The sequence below is a fragment of the Astyanax mexicanus genome, chromosome 7 (genome assembly GCF_023375975.1).
Source record: "Astyanax mexicanus isolate ESR-SI-001 chromosome 7, AstMex3_surface, whole genome shotgun sequence".
NCBI classification, from domain to species: Eukaryota; Metazoa; Chordata; class Actinopteri; order Characiformes; family Acestrorhamphidae; genus Astyanax; species Astyanax mexicanus.
In genome coordinates, this window is record NC_064414.1 from 2,188,756 (window position 1) to 2,212,565 (window position 23,810).

Here is a 23,810-nt window from a genome sequence, read left to right on the forward strand (position 1 = left end):
TTAGTTAATCTGAGGTTATGCGGGGCTCTGTAGCTTTTACTGCAGACCGGTGGGGAGCGGGGCTGGGCCGGGCGCCAGGCTGCAGCTGCTGCGGCCCCTGCCGGGCTGTTAGCGCGGCTCAGGCTGGACACGGACCCCGCTCACCCTGCCCTCCACTCGGATTCCTCCCGGTCCAGTCCGGCTACACCCCGCTATTTACCGATAATATCGCTCACCGAGGCGCTGCCGGCAGGCTGTGAGGTAAGCTGGCCGGTATCCGCGCTGTTTCAGCGGGCTGTGTGTCGCTGTTGAGCGCGGTGTTGTGATTTATGGTACTTTTAGAACAGCTAGGTTAGTTAGCGGCTACAGCGCCCTGCTAACACGCCCACAGGCTCCTCTCCGCCGGGCACTGCGGGTCAGAATCTCCGCTGGGTTCCCCCGGAGCCTGGTCCCCATTTCCTATAACCTAACCTATATCTAAACTACTTAATACTTAATAAACTGTATTATCAGGGTTAAAAAAAACTATAAAAGCCTTTTATTATACATTAATCCATAGTTTAAACAAAATTTTAGTTAATTTCTTTATATAAGAGAGGAAACGTTGAGGTCTGTAACTAGAAGTTTCCACAAAGCCCTTTAATAATTATATTGTGTATTATATTATAAATATTCATAGTATAAAGTCAGTGGTCCATGTAATAGCTAATAGGGTTCATTTAAATTGCACTGTAAAACTGTAGTTACAGTTTGTACAGAGTTATCACTTTAATCTGATTTAGTTCGATTAATCCACTATAGCCTAATATTTAGCTATTTAAGATGTTACAATAAAAATCCCTGTTTTAGGAAGTAAATAGAAACAAACAACTACGAGCCAAAATATTCTTTAAAACAGGCATTTAAACTTACTTTTTTACATATTGAAAAAAAGTATTTTGATATTTTGCTGTATTTGTTAAGATCACACAAAAAATCCCTATATATACTTATTTACATATTGAAAAAAATAAGGGACAACTTGATTTGATTGAACACTCTTTAGCATGACATTTTTATTTGTCGTTATACCTGTGCACTGCAAAAAAATCCATTTGCAAAAATTAGACAAAATATATGTAAATTGCAATATATTTAATTACAAAGTCCCAAAATGAGTGAAGTAAGACTTAAATCATTAAAAAATCTTAAACAAATAATTTTATGGCTTAAATTTGTACAGAAGAATCAGAATAACTTGACAGATTACTTTTTAAATAAGTCAAACAATCTTACACAATGCTTATAAAGACACTTATCAGAAAAATAAAATAAGATTTATTGCCTTGAAATTAGACCATTTCACTTGTTAATGTGTAGTTTTTTGCAGTGTGTTATTATGATATGGTTATTGTTATGTGTTGTTACAGCCTTTTTTCCACAGTGATTTGAGCCTGTATACTGTCAGTAAATCCGGGCTCCACCGTTCCGCTGCTGATAGCGGTGTTTGTGCTGCGGGTGAATGAGTGCTGCTGGGTGAGGGGCCTTCCTCTGGGGGAACACTGTTCAGGTCCTGACTGATGTGTTCTTACTGTCAGCTCCACAAAGAACTGTTTAAATCAGCTGTTTACACACACTCACACACACACACATACCCACTCACACACACACATACCCACACCCACACTCACACACACTCACACACACACACAGAGGAAAATCCCAGACTAATGCACACACAGGATAGGCTGTGGTATTAGTTTACTCATATAGCAAAAACTAGAAGCTACATTTTACTGGCTCTGTGTTCTTTATATGAGTCTCTACAGGTAAAATAATTAACCTGGAAACTGTTAGATATCAGGTCCTTTTTTTATTTTAAAAAATTTCCAGGTTTTTTTTCCCAATTTAGCTAGGCCAATTGTCCTGCCATTTCAGCTGCTAGCCAGCTGTATATCATTTTCAACTGTTAAGTAGCATCTCATCTCTAACGCTCGGAGGAAAGCGCAGCGACTCGGTTCTTATACATCAGCTCACAGAAGCAGCTTTGTGCTGATCCACATCACCCTAGGAGTGATGAGAGAGAGCAAGACCAATTGTGCTCTCTCAGGGCTCTGGCAGCTGATGGTAAGCTGCATAACCAGGATTCGAACAGCGATCTTTCGATCATAGTGGCAGCACTTTAGTCTGCTGGACCACCTGGAGCAGTATTCTGCTGTGGCTGCAAAATAAAAACCAACGTCGTCCAATTAAAATGATTTTTTAACACTTTGTGTAATAAAATGTTCAGGTGGGCCAGTGCTTAGTACAGATAATAATATATTTGATTTGCTTATGCAATATGATTTGATAAGAATATTTATAACGATCCAATAAAATATCGATATATATTTTGTCCAGCCCTGGACAGCAGGCAGATTTTAGATGTTATAAATAAAATACCTTAGTACTGTAATACCATAAGAAAATAAAATCTGAATATACAATAAACAGTCTTTTCATTTTATATCATTTCTATCATGTTTGATCCGTGAGTGATTGGTAGGATACTGTAGATGCTAAGGCCTGTTCCTTTGGGCCTGGCAGTTATCCAGCAGTGTGTGTGTCTGTTTGCTAAAGTGGTACAGGAGATTAATTAGTTAAAGTGCTTTATCTGTGTACTGATTCTAAAAACAGTAAGCTGGTGGATCAATGAAAATGAATTCCTTTAGAGAGCTACTGACTCTTTCAATTCATCACATTTCTATTAACGGTGGATTAGACTGTAGTTGTAAACCCACACCCAGAACTTAAACTAGGCAGCGAGACGGACAACGGTTAGAAACGTTTTAAAATAAATAAATTGTTACACTAATAACAGTCTTTGCAATGTCATATGTTTCTTTACAACATGTGTAATAATGCCCTGCTAAGTGCAGTTCAGCCTATACTAACCTAGACTTAGAGTCTCTGTAAAACACCAAATCCACCGGAGATCCTATTTAAACCTATAGTTACTCACACACAGAGGTGGGTAGTCCAGGTCCAGAAAGTGAAAATCAAGCCCAGGGTTTTGTTGGCTGAGCTGCTGTAGAGCCGCCCAGGCAGTTGAAACAAAACCCCGGTGTGGATTTTTATTTTTAACTAGTGTAAACAGAACAGTTCTAAACATCTGAACACCTACCTATCTCAATTGTACTTGGCTGGTGGTGTTTTTCCTCCATAGACTAATTCTAACCATTTGTTTCTTAGCTCTGAATTACTGGGTAAAGTATATAAACACTGATGTGTTATTCGCACAAATAACACAGGAATGAACTGCATGCTGTTCCTAGCGCTGTTATTTAGTTCCTATCTGACGAGACGACATCGCTGCCCGGCTTCAGCTTCATCTGTGGGCGGTCCCTAGCCGAGGTGGGCGGGGCCATGAATACTAATTCACGGGTTGACGTAGACACAGTGCTTTTCCTGATCGACTCGTTTCTCGTTTTTTTTTTTTTACTAGCTGCTGCAGACAATGAGGAAGAGGTTGAGGAAGAGTTTCATCATGTGCTGCATCATAAAAAACTCATAGAGACCTGCTGTATTTCACTTAAGAACAAGAAAAAGTAGTTTTTAGCAGAAGGAGACCTTTAATGTGTTATACTTCACTAGTTTATTGTGTGTCGTGTGATTTTGCAGTTTTCGTCCATATTTATCTCAGTATTGGGTAAAGCTGAATGAATGAACTGTGTACATTAGTCTGCCATGCTGTAATGACTCAGTGCCCATCAGATCTAGGGGTGTAAATAACAGCACCTCTGCTATTTATACCCCGTCTACCCCCACCACACCCCCACCCACCCCACTGCTTACTGTCAGTCTGTGTTCCTGTGTTCCCAGCATGCTCTCGTACGGAGGGATCTCAGCACACATCAGTGCCAGCAGGCTGAAGTCCGAGGGAATGGGTTCCTATGAGCAGGCGGTTCACTTCCAGAACCAGGACTTTGAGGAGCTGAAGCAGGAGTGTGTGGAGGGGGGCTTCCTGTTCGAGGACCCCTGCTTCCCTGCTGAACCGCCCTCGCTGGGGTTCAAGGAGCTCGGACCGCACTCGTCCAAAACCAGTGGAGTGGAGTGGATGAGGCCTACGGTGAGGAGGGGGGTGGGGCAGGGGGTTTAGTTTGTGTGTGAGTGTGAGAGTGTGTAAGAGTGTGTGTGTGTGTGTGTGGCCAGGTGATATTGTAAAACATAACGAAAAAAAACAAAAAACACAATATTCTTTAAATACATGAGTACATACAATACATACAATTTCTAAACAGACAGCACCAATTAAAGTGAAGCACAAGCTATGGTTTCCTTTACATTTAATTTTCAAAATGTTTTTTTTTTAGTCGTTGTGTCTCCACAAGTATCCAAACACATATCCGCTGTTTTGGTAAATATACAGCTCTGTAAAAAATTAAGAGATCACTTCAGTTTCTGAATCAGTTTCTCAGATTTTGCTATTTATAGGTATTTGTTTGAGTAAAATGAACATTGTTGTTATTTAGAGCATTTATGTGCAAAAAATAAGAAATGTCTGAAATAACAACAGATGCAGAGCTTTCAGACCTCAAATAATCCAAAGAAAACAAGTTCATATTTTTAAAGCTTTAAGAGATCAGAAATCAATATTTGGTGGAATAACTCTGGTTGGTTTTTAATCACAGTTTAATTTCATGCATCTTGGCATCATGTTCTCCTCCTCCACCAGTCTTACACACTGCTTTTGGATAACTTTATGCTGCTTGACTCCTGGTGCAAAAATTCAAGCAGTGATCATCCATCTTCCTCTTGATTATATTCCAGAGGTCCAGAGTTTAGTTTGATCATTATATACCTGAGTAAACAGATTCATGTGGGCAGTGTATAAGTATAATAGTATAAATAACATATTGAATAGCTGTACATTATTATTTATAATGGGTTTTATTTTTTGGAGGATTTACCCCACACTGTAACTGGCTGCTCACTCTGCTCACTGTTCTGCACATCAGTGTTCAGATGATGTGTGATAGAGATAGTGCTGTTACTGCAGACTGTCTGTAAAGAGTTATTGGAGCAGAAGTGTATGTGTGTGTGTGAGAAAGAGAGGGGGGCAGTATTGGGTAGTTCTGTTTCTGGCTGAAGTGAGTGTAAATTGAAGCATTCCAGAGCATCCAGACTCCCGCTACCATGTAAACTCCACATCAAAACATTTTTAAACATATATTTCATAACATATTTTAGCTTACAACAATTTAATCTTTATCTTTACTTTTTTAAAACATTTTTAACAAGACATGGCTAAACCACATTCTGCACACATTACAAAGGCATAGCAACACATACATTGTGTAAAAGTTAGAACCCTTTTTTTAGACATATATGTATACAGCTCTGGAAAAAATGAAGAGACCACTTCAGTTTCTAAATATTATTTTTGATTTTGCTATTTATAGGTTTATGTTTGAGTAAAATGAACATTGTTGTTTTATTCTATAAACTACAGACAACATTTCTCCCAAATTACAAATAAAAATATTATAATTTAGAGCATTTATATGCAGAAAATGAGAAATTACGGAAATAACAAAAATAAAAGATGCAGAGCTTCCTTTAGGTTCCATGGGATGTGGCAAAAGTCACGGGACACAAAAAAAGTTTACTGTAAACTGTCTAGTCATTGTCAGTGTGTGTTTTATTAATATTGTTGTGTATCTTAAATACAGTTTTGATCTATCATTAACAATTTAAATAACAAAAAGCTAAATACAGACTAATATAAAAAATAACAAAAAAGATGATTTACTGTACGATAACTTCAACTTTTAAATTACAGTGTCTGATTCAAATACATGAATAAGAAAGAGTTTCCTGTGTTTGATCAGTGTGTGTGTGTAGATGTGTGTGTGTGTGTGTGTGTGTGTGGGCGGCTGCAGTGAGCTATATCACTCTCTGCTGGTCATGTGTACAGTAAGAGTCTCAGCAGCAGTGTGCCACATGGTCCTGCTCTACCCAGCAGCAGGAGTTTATTGTAGGCGGGTCGGCGTGCCTCTGTGGGCTGAGCTGGGTGTGACCCTCTTCCTCTCTCATTGTTTAAAGTGCAGCTGTCGCCTCAGACGTTTATAGTGTTTACAGTCCGAGAGTCCGAGAGTGTGCTCTTAAACACATACAGCACATCTGATAAATGTATACATTTTATTTTTATTTATTAAACAGACACTAAACCCTAAATCATATTTCCTCATTAATAGCTAAAATGTAAAGAAATTAAACACACTTTATCCTGCTAGAATTTATATAAACATTTTCCTAACCTTAAAAAAAAAACACTTTTATTGTGGTAATTTCTGATTCGCTTTGGTACGCAGACACTCACAATATGCAAATCAGACAACCATCTGCGTCTTACTGCAGCTCAGCCAATCAGCCCACCCTCCTGCCCTGCCTCTAAACCCATACATCAATCAGAGCTGAGGGTGGAGTCAGCTAAAATCAGGGGGATTAGTGCCCATTTTTTAATCAAAAACGTTTATGGAGATGTGAATTTCATTTTCCAGCAGGACTTGGCACACTGCCCACACTGAGTACCAAAAGTACTAATTGGTCTTATATAATATTCTAATAATTCTTTTAATTTCTGAGACACTGATTTTTTGGGGTATTAGAACATTCTGTGTGTTTAATACATCTATATAATAGATATATATAAGTTTCACATTTTGAACTGAATTACTGGAATAAAGTAACTTATTAAAGATATTCTGCTTTATTGAGATGCACTAGTATATAATTTATTTTAGAGTTGTATTGTGTATTGTTTTGTACAACCTTAAACATTATCATAAATGGAAGGAAAATGCAGGATATGGCTCTTTACAGTGTTTCGCTTGTTTCGATATTTACTGAATGTTTATTGTTTAATAAACTTGTCGCTGTTTCTCTGTTAGGAGTTGTGTGATGACCCTCAGTTTATTCTGGGTGGAGCTACGAGGACGGATATCTGTCAGGGAGCTCTCGGTAAGTGAGTGTCTGCTGGCTCTGTTCCAGACGCTGAATTCCTGTCCTGAAGGCTTTAGAAATGTTTATAAGTGCTGTATGTTTGCTGGTATTCATAGTAACTCATGCAGCGGGGATTCCTCACTGCTGACTCAGAGGGAGCGGTGCTGATGGTATCTGGTGGTCTTACACAGGGCCGGACTGTGATCCCGAGCTCCTTATCGTCTCTGATTCATATGAAAAGACTTTTATGGGCTCTTATAAACATCAGGCCTGCTCAGATAGAGTCCGTGCAGGCAGGCCGTTCACCGGGGCTCGCTCAGGAACCGTGTTCCGGCTTCTCTGAGTGAGTGGAAAATTCTTTGCGGCGCCGAGCCTGGATTCTGTCAGGGATAATAAACACTGCAGTGACTCACGCAGGCCTTACTGTAGGCCTTATATACCAGGGAAACACTCGACCCACTAGAAGTGCTCCTCCTGCTGATCGTTATCTTTTTTGTAACTCATTACCTACCCTAAATTTGCTGATTTTTATCTTTTTTTTTAACCCTTTCAGACCTGAATTATGTTCCAGTGATTAAAAAAATATATATAAGAAGAATGCTATTGTCTGTCTGCAATGCAATCCAAAAACATATATTATTTGTATTTTTATGTTACTTTCAGTGTAAGTATTATTTTTCCAACACTGTTATTTTTATTTTATGTAACTTATATTTTATATAAAAATATTTGATCTACAAATCATCCCTAAGCTGTAAAAATAACTCATTACATGTACAGTACCAGTAAGAAAATTGGACACACCTTATATTCAGTGTTTACTCATTAGTTAAAAAAAAAGGTCAAAAAAAGTTTGCTGGATTTTCAGATGAACACAGATGATCCTGCCATGTGATTGGCTGAGAGGCGTTCTGTGAGTACCGTTATCAGTCGGGAATGCAGTGTATCCAAAGCTCTCCATGTACGTATTACTCCGCCACATACAGGTAACCTAGCAACGATGCAGCAGCGCTTACAAGCCAAACAGTGTATAGCTACACACAGAGCAGCAATGGAACTGTTTTAACTGGCGGAGTGTTTATAACCAAACAGATCCTATTTTCTCATCCTCTTTAAATAAACAAAATCTTTCAATAAACAGTGATAATGGAATTGTGGTATAATAATCGCAATAATACACTCAAAGTTCATGCTATAAGATGTAATATTGGCATTGCTGTGTTGATCTATGTCCGCAGCACAGGAGTGCCAATATTACACATTATAGCACAAACTTCAAATGTATTATTGCATAAGCGCAGAATCACAGTATTGTGATTTCACCATTATCGTGAGATGCCTTGTGATTCTCACCCCTGGTCTGCAATCAATTAAATTTTAATATTTCAGGTTTATGGTTGTAGAATTGATTATTTTTATCTTAATTTCTTAAAATCTTCTTCTTCTTGTTTTCTGTGTGAAGGTGATTGCTGGCTCCTGGCTGCCATTGCTTCTCTCACGCTTAATGAGAAGCTCCTGCACAGAGTGGTTCCTCACGGCCAGAGCTTCCAGGACGACTACGCCGGCATCTTCCATTTTCAGGTATGTCAGTGTTTATTATGGGGACTTTTATTATGTCTGTACAATGTTGGGCATTATACCAGGGTAAGTTTTGGTCTCTTATTTTGAAGCAAATGGTCTAATTTTATAAAGAAACTAGTTTTATCTCTTTTATGATCACATATTCACACACTGTAGTGTGATGTTCTCAGGATATTCAGTGTATGTCATTTAGGATACTGTTACATTCACACAGCAGGTAAAAGTGGCCCAAATCTAATCTTTATTTATTGCCATTCACACAGTGTTTTTTTAATGTGACACAATTTTATCTGAAAGCTGTCTAAATGATTCACATTTTGTAAGTGACACGCATGTGCTACAGAGAAATGCTTCACATTAAGTTTCACTTTAATTCTTAAATACTCTCAAGAGCTATAAATGAGCTAATCACAAAGAATTTCACTCCAGCCTTGCTGTAAAAGACACATTATTCAGCCACGAAAAGGTTTTATTTATTTTTTAATTTTTTTGTTTTCCTTTTACACTGCAACTGTGATCTTTAAGCGCATTTGGCCAGTTCATTAGGAACACCACAAGGCAGCGATATGAGATTTCTAAAATCGAATGAATTCCAATCTGGCCTTCCAGTCACATTACAGCGAATCGGATATGTATTGTATTTTAAAACCACATATTAAAGTGATTCAAATCGGAATTGGAATGGTCAGATTTAGTGTGTTTTTTGCTGTTTACACAGACACAAATGATTCAGATTTGGGTCACTGGGAATTTACGTGCTGTGTGAACGTAGCCTTATCTTAGCTTTTAAAGGGTATGTGATACATGCGTCACTGGGAATAAAAATTTTAAAAAAGTATGCACTATTTATAAAAAAAAAAAAGATCTATGAAATACAAAAATCATCAGTTTTTCAATGACACTTTTATTTTAATCTTTGATAAAAAAGTAACAAAATTTTCTGTACAAAAATTATATTTTTTTACTGTATGTTTTCTAACATATTTCTGTCCTCTCTGCTTCAGTTCTGGCAGTTCGGGGAGTGGGTGGACATTGTGATTGATGACCGGCTGCCTGTTAAAGATGGAGAGCTGATGTTTGTTCACTCTGCAGAGGGAAACGAGTTCTGGAGCGCCTTAATAGAAAAAGCTTATGCTAAGTATGTTTTTTAACCCCTCTATTAAACTAAATCTCCGAAATATCCTCGATAACATGTTCATCTCTTTACAAAATTGTCCGTTTATAAGGGCAGTGTCCTGGAAACAGCATTTAGAAAAATATAGTCTACGATTTAGTTTAATCCCTATCTGAGAAACCAACCCATTATATAAAGTACCAGTCAAAAGTTTGGATACACCTTCTCGCTCCGTGTTTTTATTTATTTTTTATTTTTCCTGCATTGGATAATAATAACAAAGTGATCTAGACTATGAAGGAACACATAAGGAATCATGTAGTAACTTTAAAGTGTTAAACAAACCAAACAACATACTCTGTGAAGCATTTAGTCAACTTCTGGTTTTCCTGGGGTGGTCCTGATGAGAGCCAGTTCCATCATAAAGTTTTTTGAAGATCTTTGCAACTTTACTTGCACTGCTACTTAACTAATACTTTCTATGTTCCAAAATGTTTCTGATTGGCTGAGCTTCATTTCTTAAAGTAAAATGTTTTTTTTTACTGAGTTGGGTACTTTTGCCTCTCATAACCTGGATTAGAACATTACTCAAATATTCACTGTTCACTGTATACCTGTCACTACTTTACAACTGATGCTCTCAAACACTTTATTAAGAGACAACAGATTTAAGTAATTAACTCTTGATGAGTTCAGCAGCACAGCTGTTAACTGAAAGCCTGAATTACTGATGACTCTACCTTATAAAACTGAAATCTAAGCAAGAGGTGCTATAAAATATATTCTGTTTTTTGTAACCCTTTTTTGTTTATTAAATAATTTCGTATGTTTTTTATTCATAGTTTGGATGACTTCATTGTTAATGTGTTATTACAATATAATAACATAGTAATGTAGCCATTATTATTATAGATAATTAACCATAATATATGATATAGGTACCTATTAAAACTAATTGTTATGATGTGTAATGACTCAGATCGCTGTCAGACATATGACTATAATAAATAAGTATATTCATATCTGATCTACAGGCTGAATGGATCGTACGAGGCGTTGTCCGGGGGCTCCACCACTGAGGGGTTTGAGGATTTTACAGGAGGCGTGTCGGAGATGTACGAACTCAGAAAACCTCCCAGAGATCTGTACCGCATCATCTCCAAAGCACTGGAGAGAGGATCACTGCTGGGCTGCTCTATTGATGTAAGAAATATATACACACACACACACACACACACACACACACACACACACATACACGGTTTAGGGACATTGTATGGGACACAATACATTAAGTTCCTGTCGCCAGTATCAGTATCAGTAGTTCCTGTGTGTTTTTTCAATATCGTTCAGCTCTAGACTGGTAAATGATATAAGATGATTTTCCACAGAGACTTCAGTTATTATTTGTAAACTCTCTTCAGCTCAACTCAAATCTATTCAGATTATTTAGTATCAGGATATCCCCCATCTGATCATGTGATCAGAAATCAGACAGATCACGATGGGAATCAGGTGGAATAGATCCTGAATCACTGATTTATCAAAAATGTAACGATGCATTGTTACTTCACGAGTTTACTGTAGAAAATGTAGAAAATTGAGAATGTTCACACTGTCGCATTATTAAAGGCACACACTTGTGCTCTCTCTCTCTCTCTCTCTCTCTCTCTCTCTCTCTCTCTCACTCTCTCACACACACACACACACGCACAATGTTTCCAGAAAAAAACGATATAAAAAAACGGCATTTATTTTCTCCATCAAAGCTCTTGATTAACCTCAGTAACTCATTCAAACATTTAGATTTTAAGAGTATCAAAACTACCCTGAGATAATATAATACAATAAAAATATAAAAAAAAGTCTAAATTTAGTCTACCAGACCTAATAAACCACACTACACTATTATTACTGTGTCCCTTCAATTAATCAATATTTTGTTAAATTATTTAAGAAAATATGCTTATTTAATTGAAAATTATATATTATATAGTAGACATTTTTTGTTGGTTCAATAAAAAAAAAATAATAATAAAAACTTCATTTTTTACTGCATTGCCAAAGTATCGGATCAGGACTCTGGCAGATATTTTAAAATTAAATGACTCAGGACATCCCTATCATTTAGTAACTCATACAGAAGCTTCTGTATACTCCTGAATTATTAAATATATTTACAGATCACCAGCACATTTGATATGGAAGCTGTGACGTTTAAGAAGCTGGTAAAAGGCCACGCCTACTCAGTGACGGGCCTGAGGCAGGTAAGAGCCTAAAGCCTTTATAAAAAGTTTCTGTATAAAACTGTAACAGATTCTATTGTAATGTTTTTTTTTTATTATTGTAGATGTAAAAGTGATTTCCTGTGTGTTCCAGGTGAACTTCAGAGGAGATCTGCAGAGACTTATTCGCATACGTAATCCATGGGGTCAGGTGGAATGGACGGGGGCCTGGAGTGACAAGTGAGTGGAGGGGGTGCTTTAATTTATTATTTATATTATACTTATTAATATTAATATTAATGTGTCTGTGATTGAAATAACTCCTTCGTCCCACAACATTCAACAACTTTCAGCTCGTCTGAGTGGGATGAGATAGATCCAACTGAGCGGGAGGATCTGTGTCTGCAAATGGAGGATGGGGAGTTCTGGTAAGTTGTCCAAAACCATTTTAGCGTTTTTTATTTTTTTTTTTTAACAATTTTATTTCAATGTTTTCCCATTTTCTCCCCTATTTACACGGCCAATTACCCAACCCACTGATTAGGACTCCCCCTATCACTAGTGATGCCCCAACACCCCAGGAGGGTGAAGACTAACACATGCTTCCTCCGATACATGTGAAGTCAGACACCGCTTCTTTTCGAGCTGCTGCTGATGCTGTAGCATTACCAAGTAGCATCACAGCGCTTTGAGGAAAGCACAGCGACTCGGTTCTGATACATCAGCTCACAGACGCCCTGTGCTGCAGACATGACCCTAGGAGTGATGTGGGGAGAGAGCGCCATCTACCCACCCGGAGGTAGCAGGGCCAATTGTGCTCCTTCTGAGCGCCGGCAGCTTGATGCTGCATGAGTGGGGGTTCCAACCTGCGACCTCCAGCTCATAGTGGCAGCGCTTTAGACCGCTGGACCACTCGGCGCCCAGCGTTTTTTTGTTAAAGCAGCTTCACTTACCTCAGAAAACACTACAAAAAAACAAATCATCAACTGATCCAGACCAGAAAACCAACTACAGGTGTAAAAAAAGCCATGAGGTAATAAGAACTGGACTTTTAACACTCTCTGTATATCTCTCTCTCTTTCTCTCTGCAGGATGTCGTTTAATGAGTTTTTGAGGCAGTTCTCCAGGTTGGAGATCTGTAATTTGACTCCGGATGCCCTCAGTGATGACGGGTTGAGCCACTGGAATACAATTCAGTTCCACGGATCGTGGAGGAGGGGCAGTACCGCCGGAGGCTGCAGGAACCACCCCAGTGAGTGACCACTCACCACACTGTGACCTACTGACCTACAGGTGCTGTATATGATGAACAATCAATGAACAATAAACGGAATACAGAATAAAACAACATTGCTGTACCCATAATTGAATAAGCAGCTCAGTTTCCTTTGCTGAGAGACGTGCACAAGCCCTACGCTGTTAAAATAGCAATCCACCAAAATCAGAGCTCACCTGCCTCTTAAAGGGAATGATGAGCAAGTGTTACACCCAAAACACACCCATGATAAATTAAGAGAATTAGTACATGTCCTTTTATGTGTTTCGAGTCGCGCGATGCATACTTTTCCCGCCATTACGATAGCAAAGACAAACTGACACGCCCTAAATCAAGCTGCACAGATCAGTAAAATAGGGTCCTTTGTGTGTGTTATACTAAAAGTTTAAATTAGCTCTTAAATAAAGAAAACCTGTACAGTCCTACATTGAACCCTTTATAGGATGTTCTGAGGTTTTCTCAGCTCTGTATTTTAATCAGATTGTGGTTCTGTCGTGTTGTGCAGATACGTTCTGGATAAACCCGCAGTATAAGATCACTCTGCTGGAGGAGGACGATGACCCGGAGGATGATGAGGTCGCCTGCAGCTTCCTGGTGGCTCTGCTGCAGAAGGACCGGCGGCGGTACCGCAGACAGGGACAGGACATGCACACCATCGGATTCGCTGTTTACGAGGTCAGAACTGAACAGCAGAAAAGCTTATCGGCTTTTTAACGGCAATGAAAAATAGCTGCCACCCCTTTCCAAGTTCTGTGTATTGATTATTATCTTATAAGTAATTTATAAGTGCATTAACCTACAGAGATCAGAAACAAAAATTTCATTTTATCCCAAAAAAGACAACAAAACTGTGGATTATTAAAGCTATATAACAATGCAATAACACATGTTTAAAGAGCAATTGCCTTTGCATAGTTTAGATAAATCTGGAATTGTAATTGTAATATAAAAGGGTTTAATTATTCCTCAAATAAATAAATCAAAACACTGTTATTACATAAAGTCGACACACCAGCTCAGTCACATTACAATCATGGCAGTTCAATGGCAGATTGGATCATTGTGCGTTTTAGTATTAGCTGCTTATTAAATTGTCACAGTTCAACATGAGTGTTTCTGGATTGCTACCAAACTAACATAAAATAAAAACATTATGGCTCTGATTGTTATGTGTTTCTGATTGCTTTTTTTTTTCTTCTTTTTTTTTGCAGATTCCTGAGGAGGTATGGGCTAATACTGGCACTTAGTCATTTGCACAGGTTTGACCGCACTAGTCTTATTCTTTTGGAAGATTCAGTGTGAGAGTGGGCTCGTCTAGTTTTGTCAGTGAACAAATTCACTCAGGAAAGTCACAAAGTTCTTTAAAAGTTCCCTAGAGTTATTGATCTCTCACTAAAGGGAGAATTACTCTAAAATCACTTTAATCTCTTTAGGCTCTTTAGACTTTAGGATCTTACACCATGTGCAAGGTGCGTTGAGATGCTCATTAATATCTTACACCCCACCAGAGACCTATTTTTTCATGCCTCGTTAAATTAGCAACAGTGCCTAGGAATACATCTACACTGATGGGTGTGATGGTTTGGAAGTGAGGTGTGTTCAGGTAAGTTTCTGGCATATTGCAGGAGCTCCACTGACTGATTAAAACCCTGACAACAGTCATCAGTCAGATCTTTAGCACGTGTACACCCCCACTTACAGCATGAACGAGCAGATTAGTTTCGTCTATGGATCACTAAAATAAGGCCCCCAGTGTCTAATCAGACCATATTTTGTGTGATATAATTTGTGTGGTTAGGACTTCTAGGTTCTAGATCTTATTCTGTCTGTGCCAAGTTCTATTGTTTCCTATTTATTCTACACACATATCCTGCTTGACTCAGTGTCAGTCTTACACTTTATGGGTTCTGCTCTGTGCGGCTGCAGTTCAGGGGTTGTCAGAATGTCCACCTGAAGAAGAACTTCTTCCTGAGCCACTCGTCCTGCGCTCGATCCGAGACCTTCATCAACCTGAGGGAGGTGAGCGCCCGCCTGCGGCTGCCCCCCGGCGAGTACCTCATCGTCCCCTCCACCTTCGAGCCCAGCAAGGAGGCCGACTTCGTCCTGCGGGTCTTCACCGAGAAGCAGTCCGAGACAGAGTGAGTGAGATTGTGTGGGATGAGTGTTAATTTGTATTAATGCCATTTATATTGATATATATATACTGAATTGCTGTGTATAATTAATTTTATATGATATATTTGATGCAGGGAGCTGGATGATGAGATTTCTGCAGATTTAGAAGACGAGGTGAGCACTGGGTAACACTGGTAATACCAGATTTAAGTAAACTCTAAGTTTTTGTATTTGTGTGTATAATGATTATGTGGTTGTTGTTTAGGAGGAAATCACAGAGGACGATATAGACGACTCCTTCAAGTCTATGTTTGCTCAGCTGGCTGGAGAAGTAATTATATATTATTATATCAATTTAAATTTATGTCTAGCTATCCAGATAAGGAAGTTAAAAGTTAACAGGAACAATAAATGACATTAAATGTAACATTTAATTTTTTTATAAAAATGTGTGATTTTTCTTAATCTGTTAATAGTGATTGAAAAACAGTTCACTTTATTAATGATGTTTTTTTTCGTAGGATATGGAGATATCGGTGCATGAGCTCCGGACCATTCTCAACAGAGTGGTGTTGAGACGTATGACCTTTATTTTTCTATTTTTAGAACATAGTTATGATCAATCCATATACAGTAATGTTCAAAGTGTAACATTTTGCAATTTAACAAAATCTTTTTTTTATTATTATTTAGAATTCAAATGAAATTACATTTTAAATGTAAAAAATAAGTGTATTTATGGCAGTTGGCCCTTTTATTAATTATTTATTTAGAAATACGGAGAAACATACGTAAAATTATATATAATTATATAATATAATTATATATAAGTGTGTATATAAACATTTTGAAAGTGTATTAAGTATTGAACACAGTGCTATTTAATATAAAATTTTATATTAAAGCTGTGTTATGTTAACTCAGATAAAGACCTGAAGACGGACGGCTTCAGCATGGAGTCCTGCAGGACTATGGTCAACCTTATGGATGTATCCTCCCACTCTATTAATATTTTCCAGATAATATACAGAATATAGTTAGTTCTGACTCTGCAATGTGATTGGCTGAGAGGTGTTCTATGAGTGCCGTTATCAGCCGGTAATGCACTGTATCCAAAGCTCTCCATGTATTACTCCGCCACATACAGGTAACCTAGCAACGATGCAGCACTTACAAACCAAACAGAGCAGCAATGGAAGTATTTTAACTGGCGGAGTGTTTATATAACTAAACAGATCCTATTTTCTCCTCCTCTTTAACTCAAAATATTTTAATAAACAGCGACAATAATGGAACTGTGGTATAATTAAGCAATAATACACTTGAGGTTTTGTGCTATAATGTGTAATATTGGCACAGGTGTGCTGCTCTTCTCTATGCTCAGCAAATTGGCAGTGCGAATATTACAAATTATAGCACTTTCTTTTGTGTATTATTACTTTATTACATTTTACATTTCTTACATTTATTCTTTTATTTACATTTGAATATCCACTATAAAAACGTGCGCTTTAATAAGAACAAGTGTGATTAATCGCAGTTAATCACAGAATATTGTTATTATTATTACTGATATTGTTCAGTTCTTGTCCTGCTGTGAGGTTGTTCTCTGTAACTCCTCCACTCTTCAGAAAGATGGCAGTGCCCGCCTGGGCCTGGTGGAGTTCCAGATTCTGTGGAATAAGATCAGGAAGTGGTTGGTGAGTGATAAACTGATAAAGTGTTAAAGGGCAGATTACATCTGTTTATCCTGGATTTATATAAGTAGGCCTGTCACAGTTATTACATTCTTGAGTACATTAATGTGAAATGAGCCAGTATGTGTTTTTAGTTTATTTGGTTTTATTGATATAAAATATAATTGTACAACACGTGACTCGTACACAGTAATTTTTGTTTAAATACAGCATTTTTTTAATCATGTACATCACATTAATTCTGTATCACGGTACAGGTGATCTACAGGCAGTTTGACCTGGACAAGTCCGGGACCATGAGCTCGTATGAGATGCGTCTGGCTGTAGAGTCAGCAGGTGAGGTTAATTCTGTTAAACCTGTATAAATATAAACCCTGGTTATTAATTATTCCTTCTGTATTAAAGCTGCTGCTGTGGTGGTGTTGTTTTTCCACAGGGTTTAAACTCAACAACCGGCTGAACCAGATCCTGGTGGCCCGATACGCTGAGAATGAAGTCATCGATTTTGATAACTTTATCTGCTGCCTGGTGAAGCTCGAGGCCATGTTTAGTATGTCACTTTTATTTCTTTAAGCTTTTATATATAGATACACTAGTCCATAAAAAAAAAATCATAATTCAGTTTACAATGTGAAACTCATATATTATATATATGTATCACACACAGAGTGATCTATTTTAAGTATAATGAAATCCCAAAAATCAGTGTCTCAGAAAATTTGAATATTATATTGGACCACTTTTTTGGTACTTTTTTTTGGGCAGTGTGGGCAGTGTCCCAAGTCCTGCTGGAAAATAAAAACAACATTTCCATTAATTGTCAGGAGTGGCCCAGTGGTCTAAAGTGCTGCTACTATGATCAGGAGATCTCCTGTTCAGATCCCGGTCATGCAGCTTGCCATCACGAGGCGTCTGTGAGCTGATGTATCGGAACCAACTGGTTTTATTTATTTATTTTGTTTAGTGTTATTAAAAGTCTTTTTATTTGTTGCTGTGCCACTGATGGAGCTGCTATAGTGTTGAATTTATTATGGAAGATGACTGTACGTCATATAACCTGCTGGTCTAAACTGGTCTAATAGGTGATTAGTTGATGGATCATATTACCAGTACTGTATAATTTCTTTAGAGGCAAATCTGAGGCCAAAATTCTCAAAATAAGCTTGACTTATTAAATTCATGTATATTTCACTCATTTCCCCTCTTTTTTTAGGATCGTTTCAGCAGTTGGATAAAGAAGGGTCCGGAGAGGTGGAGATGAACATAACTGAAGTAATTTATATTATTTATCACTCTTCTTCACACGGTACATTATCTGTTCTACTCATTTCTTGATCGTTTCACCTGACCCATCTTCCTCTGTTCTGTTCAGTGGCTGTACATCACCATGTGTGGGTGAAGAGGAATCAAGGGACAAGATAACCCCACAGATAATCGCCTTCAGAGTTCTGTTAAAGTGCCTCACTGCTGACCCATACACCTCAGAGCCATCGCAGCTCCATCATTACCTCTGATAAACCTACAGTTCCGTCAGTTACACCCCCATATACACCTCATATACACTGAGCCTACAGATTATTATTAGATAAATACATTTATCATGTACGCACTGTACACTTATTGGACAATTTATCAGAAACACTTATGATAAATCATAAACCATATACTCTATGTGCACTTTGTAAGAGGTGTAGAGTAAATGCCTTGAGCCCATTGGTTATAGTGTGATATAAACAGTATTATAATACATAACTTACAGGGAGTCAATATATCACAATATAGTACGATTTGTGAAACCCTCTATGGCATGAATTTTATTTTTTGGGAGGCAAAATATACTTTTTGGAAGCTCTGGAGTCCCTAATAATTAGCTGATAGCTGGTAATTCTAATCAGGTGTTTTAGACAGGTAGTATCCTCTGCTAAGACGCACAAAAGCGCCGTGCTGTAAAAATATGAACGCGCCAAAGTCAGAGCTCATCTGGTTTAAAAAAAAAAAAGATTAGCAAGTGACACGCTGATTGGTTTATTTTACTTTATGCCCAAAATTAACCACACCCATGATTAATTAAGAGAATTAGTACATTCCCTTTGTGCGTTTCGAGCTGCTCAAGGTGTACTTTTCCTGTTGTTATGATAGCAAAGACACGCTGACACACACTAAATCAAGCTGCACAGGGCACGGTTGATGAATCGCCTATAGATAATCAAAGTAGGGCCTTAAGATGATGCTTAGTAAAATCTTTAAAAAATGTTTAAAAGTTGAATATGCTATTTTATGTTATATTAAAGTAAAAATGTTGTTATTATTATTATTAGTGTATCATGAATTCCAAGTACAAAATATGCTATTGTAAGTGTTTCTGATAAAATGAACAGAATCTCAGTGTATACCTTCATCCAGTCATGATTTTAGCTGGACATGGTCTCCTCTGCTGTACTCAGATCAGTGCTGTTCTCTGTCGTCACATTTTCTTCTGTTCATCATGGCTAAAACTGTTATTAGAAGCGCTGCAGGACGGACGTCTGCTTGAACCCGGCCTGGGCGTGGTCGGTGGTCAGTGGTCAGGTCTGTGGTTTATGAGATGAAGGTTGTGAGTAAATTCCAGTAAAGTACTAATAGTCTGAGTTTGAGTGATTATGATTCTGCTGCATGTTTTATTTAGAGCACCAACACTGCAAACACTGCATCACTGTAACGCCTGATAGATGTGAAATACTGTGTATATAAATATAGATTTGTCATATATCTCTAATAATCCACAGCTGTGGATCAATAAAAAAATGAACAAAAAAAGGAATGTGTTATTTTTAGGTGGCATTTGTGTCTCAATAATAATAAGGTTCACAAATACACTGGTCAAACTGGTCTTGTTTCAGACACGGCCATGCTGCTGGAGTTTTTAAACACTTCTACCTCGCTTTTTGCTGATGGATGCTCATTATTATTTTTTTATGTGTTTAAAAAAGCCGCAGTGTGATGTTTTGGGTTTTATGTGATATTTAAATCAGTTTATTCTGTTAATTTATTGGCTGGTTGCAAAGCAAAAATCTGATTTCATGCAAGCTCAGAGTTTTCCCATTATCTGATTACCCAAGTTAAAGTAAAATCATTGATCAGATTAGTGATAAACTGATGTTCTTCTTAATAAGCAATCATAAATATAAAGTGCATGTAAACACACTCATTGTTTGACAGCATTTTTAACATTTTTATATCCAAACAACAACTTTACAGGAAAGAGACAAAACTTCTTAATTTCAACAGAGGTCAATGTAAAAATAGTTCATTTCAGGTGATTCTGAAGAATTTCTATTGGTCCATTAATCCAGAAATATTGACACAGTGTAAGGAAAAGTTTGGGTTTTTTAAATTATACAGTAAATTAAAAATGACAAATGGAAACGTTTTTTTTTCATGGGACAGCAACGACATTTCAAATAAACCCATGAAATAATTTCAGTATATATACATATATATATATATATATATATTTTTTTTTATCACAACAAATACTTTAATACAGAAGCATAATTGGTGAAGAAGATCTGACATCATTCCTGTAACACTGCAATAACACACAGCACTCACACAGTTATACGAATCTCTGAGCGATAGCGAGTAATTTGGAGTAATCCCCCTCCAGTCTGCGTAAGTGTGTGGGTATGGGGGCTTTAATCCTGGTTCCTGTGGGGTTTCCGTTATCCTCGATCAGAACCACGTTGTTCGAGTCAAAGCGAGCCGTCATTCGCTTTCCTGGCATTTTGTGTCCCACAATCAGCGCTTTCTTTTTCTGTCCTTTAATGGCCAATAAAACCACATCTCCCACTTTCCCCACTCCATTCTTATTGTAGACGTGGATCACTTTAGGAGGGCGGTGATAGGGGGTGTTTCCCAGAGTGCTGTTGTCGACCACTCTTACTCGGGTCAACTTCTGAATAGCTGCTGCCGCTGCTGACACACTGAAAAAACAAGAATAGCTTATTACAAACAAATCAAGACGCTGTTATTTATTTACAGTATTTATACACCAGCCCCGGTTCTAGACTGCTTTGCTTGTGGGGGCAGTAGAACATAATAGGTGGGCATGTTAATAGTCATATTTTTAAATTTGGCTAAAATTAATGTATAAAGTAAAGAAATAAAAATGTTCCATGTGTCTTCAACAGAAAACGACGCATTATAGAGTTTACTACAATGTATATTTATTGAATGAAACATTCATAAAATACAGTCAGAGGGGTATCAAGTTAAGTCCATGTTAGGAGAGATTAGTTGCTAAATGGAAAAAGTGTTTAATTAAAAAAAAAAATAGAATAAATGTTTAATTCGCCCTTATATATCTTCATGTTGCACAGAAAAATGGGTTTTCGTGATTGGTTCAGAGATTAAAAAATAAATAAATAAATATATTAATTTCTGGCATTGCTTTTGGGTGGGGGCAAAAACAAAATTATGCATCCCAGATTGCTGTAAAGATATATAAATAATCACAGATCCGAGGTCTGATTAAAAAGAGGGTGTAAAAGTGCTTCCTCCCCCCTGCGCTTTAATCAACAGGCTCTCTAAAACTACTGTTAGTGAGTGTCCCTCTTTGTGAAAGATCTTATGCCATCCAATACATTCTATAGCAAATGCTATATTTCATCTTTAATACATAGAAACATCATTTTGACAATCAACAGCTACTTCCATTATACCTACAAGTTACAACGGTGATATTTTACCTGAAAGACCTGCACTGAGCTGCTGCTGCCGCCGCCGCCACCGGTATCTTCGGAAGCATCCACGAAAAGGCCATGTTGATCTGTCTAGAAAGAAAAGTCAAAAAATATATTGCAATAAAAAATAAATAAAATCCTATTTAATCAACAAGGATGGTTTAATGGATTTGACTACACTTAAACTAATACACTTATTGTAATCATCTCATAAAAATTTGACTGAACTGTTTTTTATGTGTGCTACACACACACACACACACATATATATATATATATATATATATATATATATATATATATATATAATGTAAAAGTGTAAAAAGTTTCCTTCCGGTCATTTTGGATAATTTCTTTTGGTTCGTTCTTTAAGACATTTCTGACAGTTTGTGTGTTTAAACTATGTAGTAAACTAAAAATCTACAAAATTGAGATACTTGAGATAATTGAGATCCTTATTGGACAGCATATGAATATGAAATTTGGTTTAATATGGTTATAAACAGTATATTTTATATTATTCTTTTATTTTTTGAAAAAGCACATGGTCTTTTTTAGTCAGCCCATTATATTTCAATAAGAGGGCAAATAAATAACTAGGATTTTTTAGGGTCTTTAGAAAGAGAGCAGGTGCGATTAATTATTTAATTATATAAACTGACGTTGGTTAATCTGAACATCATGTTAATATATGTTATTAATAAGAATAGTAAAATACGTCTTACAGACTAAAAGAACTATTCTTCCTTTTGAACGTTAGTTAAATTAAGAAGCTACCAATCTGTCACTAAACAAAATGCATTTACTTATACCTGGTACAAATACAGCACTAACTTTTGCATTTAAATAAACCATTCTTTGTTTTATCTATTTATCATGTAAGCTAGTTTTAGTAGTTTTCACAGATAATGTTAATTAAACTAAGTTAGAACCTGAGTAATAATAACAGACGCAGCTAACGCTGGTTAGCTAAATAAGCTAACCTTTAGTTTTGAGGTGATTTTGACTCGCTGGACGCAGAGAAAAGCTTTAAACCTCAGTGAAACACAGTAATCCTGATTATCATATAAATAAACAGAGTAATTACCGGTTAAACAGCAGATTTCTCCCAGTCAGAGAGCGAACAGCACAGTCCCCATAACACGCTGTGACTCTCCACAGCTTCCACCAATGTCAACCCTCTACCGGAACTGTCCGCCGATTTCAAAATAAGAGTTCATACCCAAAAATAAAGATAAAAAGATTGTATTACAAAGTGATTAAAATTATATAAATAAATAACAATTAAGAACAATCATAGTAGTGTTTATGAGTTCAAATGATTTATATATACCTGAAAGGATATAAGTGGAAAAATTTAATAAATCATGTAAAAACAAATGTGTTGCCTTACGACTTACGGCTTGGAAACGAGATAATTAAGATAAATAAGGTGTGTGAATGAGATAATTAAGTCGTAGCCAGATATTAATAATGCAATAGTGTAATCTAGTTCCCACATATTAGGATCTCTTTTCCACGGCTTAATTATGAGTTCTTTTTTACATGATAATTTGAGGGGAAAGAAAATTAGGTGACCCTCTTATCAGGATCTTTTTCCACCTATTTAAAATCCCATTTCATTTTCCAACTAGTATCCTTTTGGGGACATTTTTGTTAAGCTTAAATATTCGTATATTGCGTAAAAAGAGTTTAATAATTAGTAAAATGTTTCAAATCACTGTCTGGAAAAATGACATGGGATTACAGGGGTGAAATAAAAATACTGCGTGTTAAATAACTCGACTCAAGAATGTCAATAATTAACTAATTCGATTTATAAAAATCTCAGGTGTGTTTTTGCCAGCTGCATTACCTGCTCTGGACTTTAGATGGCACCAATACGCCATTTACTATTATCACTATTATTCACTACTATACTCAGACCAGAGTACCATTTAAAACGTGTATTAAAACGGTGCTTGACAGCCTGTCTGTAGCATAAACAGCTGACCTTATTTATATGAGACATACTCATTTTTTTGTACCTCTGAGAATAAAAAAATAAATGGAGACTATATCACTATATCATCATTGGAAGTGTGGGAAATTAGTTTTTAAAAACATTTTCTCAGTCACATTTACAAGCAAGTGGCACAC

At 37.0% G+C, this 23,810-nt stretch overlaps 2 protein-coding genes across 2 annotated transcripts; one reads left to right on the forward strand and one right to left on the reverse strand.

The window, feature by feature from the left end:
• Window positions 1-83: 83 nt before the first annotated feature.
• capn1a (calpain 1, (mu/I) large subunit a) lies at window positions 84-19,750 on the forward strand. Its single transcript, XM_022685256.2, has 22 exons — window positions 84-240; window positions 3,820-4,066; window positions 6,891-6,960; window positions 8,405-8,523; window positions 9,528-9,661; window positions 10,672-10,840; window positions 11,821-11,904; window positions 12,017-12,102; window positions 12,216-12,290; window positions 12,954-13,114; window positions 13,644-13,813; window positions 14,350-14,361; window positions 15,065-15,276; window positions 15,388-15,427; window positions 15,519-15,584; window positions 15,775-15,832; window positions 16,178-16,242; window positions 16,885-16,953; window positions 17,208-17,286; window positions 17,387-17,500; window positions 18,164-18,222; window positions 18,323-19,750. The coding sequence occupies exons 2-22, from the start codon at window positions 3,821-3,823 to the stop codon at window positions 18,347-18,349; spliced, it is 2,115 nt and encodes a 704-aa protein (XP_022540977.2). The 5' UTR covers window positions 84-240; window position 3,820; the 3' UTR covers window positions 18,350-19,750.
• A 182-nt stretch (window positions 19,751-19,932) lies between these two features.
• On the reverse strand, window positions 19,933-22,874 carry mrpl14 (mitochondrial ribosomal protein L14). The gene is made up of 3 exons (XM_007238514.4): window positions 22,759-22,874; window positions 21,678-21,761; window positions 19,933-20,912 (listed from the first exon to the last, which is right to left on the reverse strand). The coding sequence occupies exons 2-3, from the start codon at window positions 21,749-21,751 to the stop codon at window positions 20,546-20,548; spliced, it is 441 nt and encodes a 146-aa protein (XP_007238576.3). The 5' UTR covers window positions 21,752-21,761; window positions 22,759-22,874; the 3' UTR covers window positions 19,933-20,545.
• Between the last annotated feature and the right edge of the window lie 936 nt (window positions 22,875-23,810).